We start from the raw sequence: 12,533 nt of genomic DNA on the forward strand, positions 1-12,533 counted from the left end.
CTTCTCCTGTTCTGACGTGTTACCCCCACTTTGGTTGATTTCAGCCGAGGAGAAGGCCCTTTACGACTTGGGTCATAAAGGCCCATCACCCGACACAATAAGCTTTCGTCTACCCTTTGTTATGTACTAATAGAGGTCGGGAGCACGACTTGCTCTCAGAGCAGAGGTTGCCCATCCCTGCTATAAATGCACTCGTCGCTGTAATTCCCTCTCTCCACAACAATGGTGAGCTCATTTGTTGAATAGATTCACGGGTTTTAATTAAGTTTTATGGTCAATAATAACAGAGAGCATCAACGCTGAAACCCAAACAAATTAATCAGTCGTAAAAGTAAAAACCAGTTGTATGATTTTCATTAATATTTTTTTGAGCGAGTTTTAATAGAGCACACCTGTTGGGATATTATATCGAGTTACGGGGCAACTTTTTTAATAGTTTATGAAAAAAAATATCATGAAGAGGGGCGACGGGGGAGGGTGAAATTAAAAATATGGTGGGATTATGTACTTCATAGTGGCAGTTATTCGTGTGACACGTGCGACCCTGGCCGCATCACTGAACTTGCACTCAGCGTCACCTTCTCCCCTCTCTTGCCACTTGATTCTTTGGCACAACCAACTGACAATTCCATCGACCTTGATCAACACCAACTCTATCATAAATTCCTCGTGGATCAACTGAAAATTCAATAATAATCGTAAATTCCAACTCACCATTTACGAAAATAGAAAGCACTCTGGTTACCCCTCACTTGTATTTTTATGAGACGAACTCTTCAGGGTGCACTTAAGACCAGTTGGTTCTTCTCTCTATCAATCATAATGACTTTTCTCGGGGACGTCTCTTCAGGAATATTCTTGTGTTGCAGTTTCAAATGTTGGGAAGATGACGACCAATGCGATTAAAGGAATACGGAGAAAGAAGAGTTCACTGTGTGAAGTCAAAGTCGCTGTTATTGGAGCACCTGGAGTTGGAAAGAGTGGTAAACACCTTTTTCTTGATAACACGTTGGTTTTTTTTCTTGACAAATGACAATTCAAGCGTAACAAACGATAAGGATTAACATTGATGCATAAATAAGAGAATTTAAATGTCAAGTTTAGTGATCACTCCGTCATCACTTGACATTGAAATTTTTTTCACTTAATGCAAGTGGCAGGAGTGCGTCAAAGGTCAACAATTTACCGATATTATTACCTATCGCAGCCTCTGACTTCTCACAACGAAAGATCGAATGGTTAATGGTTTAATTAATTCAATGAAAAATAATTACCCAATCCCTCTCGAGTCAAAATGAGGAACAATTAATTTCTCACTTTATTATCACCATCAGCACAATTGACCTAAAAATAGAGGATATCACACGCCTCAGAAAGCCCACAGTAAACCCATAATTAGCCAACCTCAGAATTATTTCTGACCGTTGATAACAAATAATCGAAGGTCTACAGCACAGGCGACTAAATAAAAAATATAAATTCCCCTCATTCTCGCCATCCTCCCTCTTTTACTTTATGTTACGAGTCGAGGGAATAATGTGAAAGCGATAACTCATCCTGGAGGTCGGGGTTGAGAGGTAGAAAGGGTGTCTCTGAATTATAGAGATGTGATTCTTGCCGAGGTCGGCACAATGGATGAGAAAGTGCCGACGCGTCTTACAACCAATCTAGCATTTCAGTTCGTTACAGTAATAATAGTTTATCCGGTATGTGCCGGAAATTAGTGTAAATTAAACGACAGACATTTCGAAAAGTCCTTGGCACCACCAACGACAGCTCAACACCCAACAAACACTATTCATATTTTGTCTAATGTCACAGGCATTTCGCCGAGTCCTAACGTTTGATCTTAATTAATAATATTTATCCTATAAGTATAATTTAAGAGTAGATGAGTAACGATGACGGAAGATAACGGAATTAAGTGTGAAACTTTTATCAACATTAATGGTGAAGGGGGAGAGGGCGGAAAGGGCGGAAAGGGGCGGTCAAAGGGGGGGAGTGTGAGGTGTATAAAAATTACGGGTGACAAGAATGCATTGTCCCAGAGGGGGTGAATTTTTCTCACACACGTTAATTTCGTTCTATCTCTCTCTGGGCTCCATTAAGCTCGTTCTTATCGAGGGCTGTGTGTTCAAGTGAAGGGGAAATGGGAGGGCTGAAGTGAGAGGAGGCGAAACGGGGTGGAACGGATAAGGTCTCGCATTATATTAAAATTAGCCCGAGTTTTTGGCGCTCCCTGGCGTAATGAGCGTCGCCAGTCCCACGGCGTTACACACTAGGTGCATTTACACCGGTGAGGGTTTAATGTGGCGTAATTTAAAAAAATTGAGAGAAATGAGGCAGAGGGAAATAGTATCGGTGGTGGTGAGCCAGAGGTGAGTATAAAATCCTTCATTGTTAATTAATTTCTGGGATTTCAATGCGGTGGGATGAGAAAAATGTGACGAGAAAAATATGAAATCGATTTTCAGGTAAATAGATGAGATTTTTTTTTTTCCCTAACTCAGATAGTATAGGTCACTTCACAGATATTTTCATGGGGTTATTTTCGAAATTTGCTTGAGGGGTAAAAATAGTTGCGAGGGTTTATGGGTTTTGCAAGGTAGGGGGAGTGGAAAAGTGTAAAAATATTTTATCGCAAATCAATCTTCCAGACTAGACACAGTGGATAAATAATTCTAAACCGGCAAACGGCAGCTGCGTAACAACTTCCACGCGCTATTTATACGTTTTACCTCGAATAGCCCTGAATCTCAGTGTTGAGCACGAAACATCGTTACTCTGTCTTGTTGTTTTTTCTTCCTCGTGTGAACAGCGAATTATATTTTATTATTTTACACGAGAAATTTTCAATTCTCATGTTGTTTCTATACGGTGAATTTTCTCGTGGATAAATTTGGAAGAGAACGACGGGGAATTGAGGTTTTCAAGTTTGAGATCACAAGATCCTTCAGACAGGTCAAACCCCGATGTCGATGTATTTCGAGAGTCTTCGGTATATCTTATCTTCTTCCCCAACTCAACCCCGATGCATCCCTGAAGACTGAGAATCAGTTAACACCAGCATGTTCAATTTTAATTGAAAAATTCTCGTGTACATCCTATATCCTTGGTCCGAGCATCTTTATTTTGGACTGGGTAAAAAACACGAGGGAGTTATCTCCTCGTGCCACTGGATAAAATGTCAGAATTAAAAGGCACTGGATATGAAAGAGATAATAAATGAGCGATAAGTCAACGTACCTCGTGCAAATCTCTTTTATGTTATTCATTTTTTTTTTCACTGCCGACGACAACGACGGGGGAGACAGGTTGACGGTAAAAATAGTGTGGTGTACCTCGAAGCGGGTCACTAGGCTGCAGTCTCTCGTTTCGCCTTTCGTCTCTCTGGATTAACAAGTCTTGGAGTTAAAAATTATGAGGAGAGTGAGGTTGTTTGTTTTGCCACTGAGAATGAGCGAGAAAATGCCCCACAAAAGATAATTTTCCCGTTATTTCATCCGAAAATCGCAAAATCGTATGGAATTCAATGAAATCGATGTTTAAATTCCATGAGAATTCCGAGATGAATTCTTTAGAGGAATGGGAAATTAATGGTTTGATTGGAAATAAAATGATGAGTTTTGTTTCCGCGCGGAGAATAAATAACTGAATGACTTTTTTCAATTCCACCCCACGCGAATCGTCGGGTGCCACTGGGAATTCGATTCGTCTGCCAAAAGGTGAAACACGAAAAATGAGAGGAAAATAAAAAGGATCGAGGTGAAAAAAGATCAAGTGAGCGATGGAGAAGGCGAGTATTCCCGACTCAACTTGCATCCCCTGAATATTTAGTGGTAGCAGCTCCTCCGGAGTTATTCGACATTATTTATCACCCCCCTCGCGATTTAAAATCCACCATTCATAAAAGTGGTTCATCTGACCCCCGACATTCCCTTAATTCTCTTTCACCGAATTTCTCTCATTCTCCTCGATTCGTTTATCTCATTTCCGTATTCTCTGAGTGAATGAAGAAAAAAGTCGGTCGAGTGTCGAGGAGAACTCCAGCTGATGAAAAGACCAGGTATCGTTTGCGATTCCAGCCACGATGGCTGTTTGAATATTCATCAGGGGGAAAGGATAGGCCCTTCACTCGGATAATTACATAGATCCAAGGAAAACTAATTATTTATTCCTTTGTTAGTGGAACGAAAGGAGGTAAACTACTGAAATTGGGTTGAGAAATTTTCAGAATTTAAGGGCTAGCACCTGAGAATTATGCCAATGGTTTATTTCTTAGAAATCAAATATTGTAATTAATCAACAATTAATTTCACATTTTGACAACACGAATAAGACAAAAAATACAAAATTTACATTTCAATGATTATTGAAATCCTTCCATTCGGCTAGAAAAAAATTTAAAAAATTCCCCATGAGATTACTGAGCAAAATGAGTTTTGAGAAATGGCTTGCTACTGTATTTACGTCGATGGAGGTCCACGCTGGAACTTTTGGTGTTTGTCCATGTGGCTTAATCCAGTATTGGGTAAACAATTGGAACTGGGGTAATTCCGGTTTCATTGCTGGCCGGAAGACTTAATGGCACTCGTAAATAATGATTTAATGTTGTTGGTGGATTGAAATGCTGCAGCTGCGTGAAATATTCTTTCTCGCTGTATATTAATCATTTGTTGCAGCTTTGACCGTGAGGTTCCTGACGAGGAGGTACATCGGCGAGTATGATCATCAGCAAGGTGAGACAAAATAGAGAATGGTGAAATTTCAGTGATATTGAATTCACAAACACGAAATGTCTTTAATCTACTCACTTGTTTTTCTTTTTCGTTCGTTATTTTTTCTTGGACGAATACCTTGAGGTCTCACGTCTGCGCTAAATTAGTCCGACAAATTTGACACGACACAGCTGAAATGTGCGACATTGATTTTTCGAGGAAAATGTGTCAACTTTCGTTAAATGTAGTCGGCAATTTGTTTTTTGTGTCATTTTTTGTCATTCTATGATTCCTTGTACAAAGTAGACATCATAAAAAAAAGTAATGATGAAAAATCTCCGAATTCGTAAGCCTCCAACAAACATAAAAAAGTTCTTCAGAACCCTTAAGGTTCAGCGAGCATTTCCCTTTGTATTGTGAAGTTATTAACTGAAGATATATTTGTGAGTTTTATTTGAAAAACTTGTGAAAATATCTGCTGTATTACCTGAACTGTTCAGCATCTTTTACTTCTAGTATTTGTCCAAGTATTTAGTTTCAAAAGTGTTGTTCTTCAATTCCAGAGAACCGCTACAAGCATGAAGTGTTGGTGGATGGTGAACCGATCCTCTTTGAAATTTTAGACTCCTGTCCCAAGGTAACTTTTTTATAGTAACCGAAAGCTCTCAAGATACTCAGTATCCACTCCTCATTTGCACACTGCGGGAAACACGATGGGAGTGGATGAAAATGACAGATATGTATTCTGGTAATTGAGTTCAAGAGGATCCATTTAATTTTTCAGAGTGACGATGAAATGCCAACGATGGAGACCCTGCAATGGGCCGACGGACTTTTGCTCGTCTATTCAATAACTGACCGTGGTTCCTTCAACTTTGTAAGAAAAGCTAAACAAGCACTCGCTGTCGCTGACCCAGAGGCTGCCATGCCCCTGGCCATGGTTGGCAACAAAGCCGACATGGTACACTTGAGGCAAGTCAGTACTGAGGAGGGTGAAATTTTGGCTAAGGACTTTGAGTGTTGGTTCAGTGAAGTAACAGCTGCTGAACAGGTAACTTTGCCAAAATATATTCCAACTATAATTAACATCCTATCAAATTAAGAAATTCCCTCATTTTCACAGTCAAGACTACACACTCTAAAGTGAACATTTTTCGAGAATTATTTCTAAACCTCCCATCTAATAAGCGGACGAAATGAAGACAACATCTGATTTTCTTCTATTTTAATAATTTTGTTTATTCGATTCCAATAGGCATTTTTTTCCCGTTTTTGGTGTAAACATAATCAATTATTCGACTTGAAGAATTACTTGAAAATAGATTTCTTACTCTTTTCTTTTTCTGCGCAGTATGATCCTTGCGTTTCTTTCTATAAACAAAAATTTGGTTTATTTGATTTTGCAGGTTGCACAAGTGGCTGAATCATTTCACGAACTGTGCCGCGAGGTTCTAGCTGCGCGACGAAGGAATAAACAGTCACTGTTAGATCGAATGCTGGGTAGTAAAGCTACACGTGCCTATTCGCGAGGAAAAAGTGATTCTGCACTTCCTAAAGATTAATCACAGCAAACAATAATCAAAAAATTTCATTTTTATGTACAGGAATAAGATTTTTGTATTGATAGCCTTACGATCACCTATAATTGCCAAAGGATTGATGATTTTTGTATTTGGATTTACAAAGTCTTAATTATTAAGTCCCTGAGATATGAGAAAAACCATATTTATTTTGTACTTATAAATAACTGATTATAAAAATTATATATTTATTTAAACGATTTGAATTGGCTAGGTGAATTAATTTACTCGTGCAGATACGCCCATATATTCATTTGTTCTCGTCGTAGGTCTCCAGTACGTCAGCCAAATGCTCATTGTCTCTGGGTTTTTTGAGATTCTTTCGTTTATTATTTGGTTTCTTTCGTTTTATTGGAGCTGGCTTCTTTGGTCCGTGATCCTGCATCGATCTGATACCTTGTTTCTCCAAGTATTCGTCGATTTTTTGATCATCCATGGCATCCACAGCCACTGCTCGCCAGAGCTTTTGGAATTCCTCGTCTATTGGTAACTGGGCTGTTTTATCGTTGTAAAAGACTATTTTCTTCTTGTCGAGAGGTCGAACTATGAAAAGAATCTCTTGTTGCAAGTGCTGTAATTTTTTTTATAAAATATCTCGTCAAATCATTCTTTTCAATTGTTTTAGAGAGGAATTCAATAGTGACGAGGTAAAAATAAATTATTTTTTTTCCTTCATCAATCATTAATTTTTTTTTTATTTCGATTTCGACTAACCTTCAGAGCTCTGTCGCAGTGAGGCAAACTCTCCTGAATATCATCCAATAATATTCCACCGAGTCCCTTTAAATCCTGTTGTTTCAAAAGTCTCAACAATGATTTCTTGTCCCTAATTTTGTAGGTAGGTCTGAACACAAATTTATTATCGATCACATCGATTTTTGGGTTTTGAATGAGAGCTTCCGATGACAGCCACTGTTTAACCTGAGGATTAATCAGTGAATTAATTACTGATCAGGCTATAATCAATAGGTGGGCTAATAGAGAAGGGAGGAATATAATTATTCGTGATATTTACTTTTGACCCCACGTCTAATTGATTTGTCTCATCTAGAATATCATCCAATGACAGAGGATGATCGTCTCCCTCTTGATGTCTCGTCTTCATATGCTTGACAATTTTAGCTAGTACTCCAAACTTATACTGTGAACTACCCGGCAATGTTTTATAGGTGACTTGGTCGAGTTTGGGGCCACTTGACACCGATGAAACTTTCGGTTTCTTCTTACTCGGTTCATCTCTGCTGGTATCTTTCTCAGGTTCTCTTTTCTTTTTCTCAATTCTGAATCCAATCAAAGTGTAATAAAAATCAATATAATTATTACAATATTGTTAGTATAAAATTATCATTATTACAGTGATCAATATGAAATTCCAATTGAAATGCAATGTAATCGAAGATTTATTTTACAAATAATATATAATATAAATAATATATTATTAATTCTAAACAGGAAGGACAGAAAATGTTGAAAAAAAATAATAATAATGAATTTTTGAAGTAAAACAAATCGTACATTGCAGATGGTTCACGTAAAATTTAGGTTAAAAATTTCTGTCACTCACACAGGTGTCGAAATAGCCCTTTTCTTGAAGAGTTCTCGCTCTCTCAACAGTGCGGGATCCATCTTGTGTTATTCCTGAAGATCTTTAAATCTATGAAACCACAATTGAATACCGATAATAACTGTCAAAACACTACGTTGAAGAGGAAAACCATTGAAAGAAATGAATTGAAAGACTCCTGCAAGTGGCGCCTCTATTGAGAGCTTGTCAAATCGCTGTTGCGCGCATGTGGCGCATGCGTCGCATTCTGTTGTCGAGAAAAACATGAAAAAGTGTCAGACAGGAGAAGACATCCCTTCATCACAGTACTCATTGATAAAAACGTCAATAAAACCCTGAAAAATGGATAAAAAAGCCCAGAAAGCTGTAAATAAAAAAGAACCATTGAGTAGACATCACGAATTGACGAACAAATGGCAATTTTTAGTTGTTTCCAATAGCCATACGTCAATCACAGTATCGCAGGGGTCGTGAAACTTTTGTTCCAGTTTGAAAACAAATTATCCCATCCACCTCTCTCAAGGTAAATTTATTGATATAGCCCATAGACGTGGATTAAAGTAACCAAACACGAATGACCGAAAAATAAAGTACTGGAAGTGAGGGATAACCACCATCTGGTCCAGTTGAATTTCTTTTTTTTTGCCGGGGTTTTATCCCCAATGGAGTGCATCTCCACATTTGTTTGTTCATTTATTTTGAAGGAATATTGTCCCTCACTATTCGGCTACAATAATTTTATTTAACGAGGCCACTAATTAATCGGATAGGGGATGAATGCGAAATGGCAAAATAAATTAATGAATTCATCCAAGTTGTTGTTTGTTGGATGATTTGTTGGATGATATTTGGGATGGTTGACTCGGGAGAGTTTGCCATATCGTTTTCCATGCGTATCCGTAAACTCCAGTACGATGTCTTTCAGAATGCATTAGGGGTAGTGGGTGATGTTGCATTGTTTGCAACGGCAATGATTCAGATAGGTGTACCTCGGGTATACACGTGCTCATGTTTGCATAATGCACAATTGCATACCGATAAAGTGTACTGTATAGTGATCAGCTGGTGGTGGATGTGGGATAGGTTGTGTTGCCGAGCGATTGGCACTTTGGGGAGAATGTGATGGCTCAGGCCCTCTTCACCGTGTAATATCGCTATTGCCTCGTCGCGTTTACTCCATTCATTTGACTTGTTACCGCCATTCTCCAGGATCACCCAAATTATTTGCCCCATTGTTATTCCGCTGTTCATTTATTTTGAGAGCTTGTCGGAGCTAATTTGATCGGCTGTCGAGTCAACACAACCGACAGCTTATCAAATTAGCTTGACGACACATTGAGGTTTTACTCTCATTAAATATGAATTATCGGAATAATTACTACGGGGCAGCCCCCGGTAATATATATGGACACCTGGCGTGAGTTGGACGTGTAGCAAATATTCGGAAAATATTTTGATTTGCAATATTTCATAACTCTTAGGAAAAAAAAATATTGAATACTATATTAATTTATTTATATACTTGAAACAAGTATTGAGAGAAAGTCGAATTTTTTTAAAACCTTTTTTATAGAATGTAAATTGTATATTTTTTGTCGGATTGGAGGACTTGTGTTGATATTCAATGAAAAGAATGGAGTGAAAGGTTAATTCATTTACTTGAATCTAAATGTCAGTATGTGAAAAATAGTTCCGATGGCCCACAAAAATCAAGGAGAAAGATTTCACTCCTTGTTTTATCGCCTCAGTGTTCCAGAAAACTGTACAACGATTTGATGCTCTTTTCACGTCTTTTACGATCAGTTCTCGTATACGAGGATTTTTCTCTGTACGGGCACAAAAAATTGAGAGTAAAAGGAAAAGAAAAAGGGAGTGAAGCCAACGAGTCAAACGATTTTAGCCGATGAAATAAACGGGTTCAACGGGTCGGGATCACGTAGGTAACTGTTTTACAGGAATCGTCCACCTGCGAGTGCAGAACTCCCAATCGGTAGAGGAAGGGTAGCGAAATCGCCGCGAAATCTGGTTCTTTACGATTCTCACATTTGTTTTACAAGCTTTACTTTTATTTTTCACGTACCCATATATTTCTTTTGTTACCCTTTCTTTTCATCCAACATTTAGAAGTAGAAATTTCACAATCGTCTTGTTAAACTTCATTCTATCCTATTTTTCTTTATTCCTGTTCACTCACTCACCCTTTACATTTGGAATTTATTTACTTTATGGGGTTGGAAATCCGAGCGAGAGAAACGTTGTAAAGTTTATTATGGATTAGCCTCGTTACTATAACCGTGGTGAAATCAAGTTTCTCCTCAGGTATGGGAGGAAAGAATTTCTTCGCTGAAGAATTTCTTATTTCCCTTCCATTTTTCTATCCTGGAATTTTTCCCTTTGATGAAAAAGTTTTAATGGCCGGTTAACGAGACGATGATATTTCTTTTTCTTGTCAATGTTTTCTCTTCTTTTTTCGGTATCTGCACACACTCTAGTTTAATTTTTTAATGAATCGTAAAAGGGAGAGAGACTGACAGAGGGTGGGATAATCGAGAAGATTAAGAATTTCAATTTTTTTCACTTGAAATTTAAAGTGTAATTTTGCAACAGCTTAATGCGAATAGTGAGAGTCTAGGCTAGGCGTTGTTTGGGACTTAGCTTTTAAGCGCAAGAGTACCACTCTCTTTAGAGATCAGGTATATGCGTTCGGAAGAATCCTGAATGAGCTAACAGGCCATGGAAATTCGAAACGCTGTATGGAAGAGGGTTGGATGTTCCATAAAGCATCATAAGCACCGAGGAATGCCCCCTCAACCTCGTGTATTCGGAAATAACGTTGCCCTGAAAAACGTTTACTGCTGTAGAGTTATCGTGCGAGAGACATTCGATATTTTTTGGAGCGTGTGATTCAGTTTGAATGATTTTTATTATTCCTCCGTAATGAATGGGATTTGAGGGGTAGAATTATTTCGATTCTTTCCAGAGCAGTCATTGAATTTAATTGTGAGGGGGCCATTTATTTTGAGGAGACAATTTACCTGGATATGAGCTATTAAGGTTTCAATTTATTACACGATTTTCTGTTGATCATTTCCATCATTTCATTTTATTTTTGTACTTGACAATAATTTTGTCAGATGAATGTCAAATCGGGAGATTTTAATGAGAAAAATTGATGGATTTTCACGCATCAGATGTTCTGCTGATAGTTTCCATTGTTCCTTGGTGCAATTTATTTAATTGTGGGTGAAATTGTAGGCGTAATTATTCGTAGATTCATATTTAAGCTTCAGCGACAGTTAAGGGATGAGTTAGAGCCCAGACGACAGTTGGGTTAATAGCTGCAACCGCAGTAGAGAATTTGATGGACCTACTCTCCCCTTCATGGGTTTTCTCGTAGTACACATGCCATTGCAACATTGGACAAGTGTATTTCAGTTGATATATTATTCACAACTACGTATATTAAATGTCATTTTGAAACTTCAATTTTAGGGATTTATTTGCATAGATGTATGGGGCATACCGTTATTGCCCTGAACCTTGATTAAATTTCATATCGACATTTTCAGTTATTAATGTTTGTCAAGGTGGTTTGTACTATCAGTTTCAAGCTCGAGATTTGTTACCAAACTATGAAGTATTATTTTCCGATACAACTGACCTATTTAAATAATTTCAGTTAATGATTAAGTGGCGAAAAGTTTCTGACCTCTTTAGCGACTAAAATTCATTTTCACAATGTGCCAGTTGGACAATCGTAGTCGAATCATTTGCAATGAAGATCGTACACGAATAATTCCATTGGAATTTACGAGCCAACTTTCACGAGTAAATCAAATTTTATTTCTACTCAACTTCGAAACAAAAACACTTTCCAAAATTTGAGGGTGGAGAATTCAATTGTCGGGGTTGGAGAGAATACAAATTGAATCATCAGAACGTGTCATGAAAAAAATTGAGGGAAAATTGTTTGGTTAATTGACCAAGAAAATTGAGTTATCCTCCCCCTGCTCTAACAGAAATACCAAATAATTTTGGCTCGGGTGGAAGGGGGTAGTAAATAATGCGGTAAATGTCTACAACCAACATAAAAACATATATAATAATTGTTGTCTTCGCAGTTTTGGTAGCTCCTAAATTACCCAATAATAGGTCGAAAGCATAACTTATTATTTCCAAACACCAATTACTAATTATATGTGAAATATTGGATTCATAATTGCAAATGTAAATATACATAGGCATACGCGCCGAGTATATTTGCATAATCCATATACCCATATTATTAATATATAATCGACATATATGTTATACATAATTATTACCTTTTGTTGATGGCACGGGAAAACAAGATGAAGGTACTTGAAGAGGGTGATGACAGACCAAGTGAAATAATGTACCATATTTGAATTGCAGGGAACAATCCAGAAGTACGGGAGAGTACGGGAGGATGCGTGTCCAAATGGTGAATCAAGGTGTAGAGACAACGGCATCAGCATGAGACGTTACGATAGAAAAGTGTACCGAGGCCACATAACCCCATCCCTCTGGGGCACGGGGTTGTCGCGTGACGTAACATGCGCGTTAACCGTACGCTTTCCACCCTTAGCGGGAAAGAAATGAGGGGGAAATGCCGGAGTCGGCGCGTGATAGTGGGAAAACCTGGGGGGG

At 38.1% G+C, this 12,533-nt stretch overlaps 2 protein-coding genes across 2 annotated transcripts in view; one reads left to right on the plus strand and one right to left on the minus strand.

The window, feature by feature from the left end:
- Positions 1-6,498, plus strand: part of LOC105264305 (ras-related and estrogen-regulated growth inhibitor) — a 7,125-nt gene extending 627 nt beyond the window's left edge. The window contains exons 2-6 of the mRNA XM_011301100.1: positions 870-983; positions 4,683-4,739; positions 5,282-5,355; positions 5,503-5,769; positions 6,125-6,498. Of these exons, the coding sequence (XP_011299402.1) occupies positions 887-983; positions 4,683-4,739; positions 5,282-5,355; positions 5,503-5,769; positions 6,125-6,280 (651 nt within the window). The 5' untranslated portion in view covers positions 870-886 and the 3' untranslated portion in view covers positions 6,281-6,498. The remainder of the gene's footprint in view (positions 1-869; positions 984-4,682; positions 4,740-5,281; positions 5,356-5,502; positions 5,770-6,124) is intronic.
- TfIIEbeta (transcription factor IIEbeta) lies at positions 6,461-8,048 on the minus strand. The gene is made up of 4 exons (XM_011301099.1): positions 7,863-8,048; positions 7,314-7,578; positions 7,013-7,219; positions 6,461-6,869 (listed from the first exon to the last, which is right to left on the minus strand). Exons 1-4 carry the CDS (start codon positions 7,922-7,924, stop codon positions 6,549-6,551), a joined length of 855 nt encoding a protein of 284 aa, XP_011299401.1. The 5' UTR covers positions 7,925-8,048; the 3' UTR covers positions 6,461-6,548.
- Between the last annotated feature and the right edge of the window lie 4,485 nt (positions 8,049-12,533).

The sequence above is a fragment of the Fopius arisanus genome, unplaced genomic scaffold (genome assembly GCF_000806365.1).
Source record: "Fopius arisanus strain USDA-PBARC FA_bdor unplaced genomic scaffold, ASM80636v1 scaffold00020, whole genome shotgun sequence".
Lineage (NCBI taxonomy): Eukaryota > Metazoa > Arthropoda > Insecta > Hymenoptera > Braconidae > Fopius > Fopius arisanus.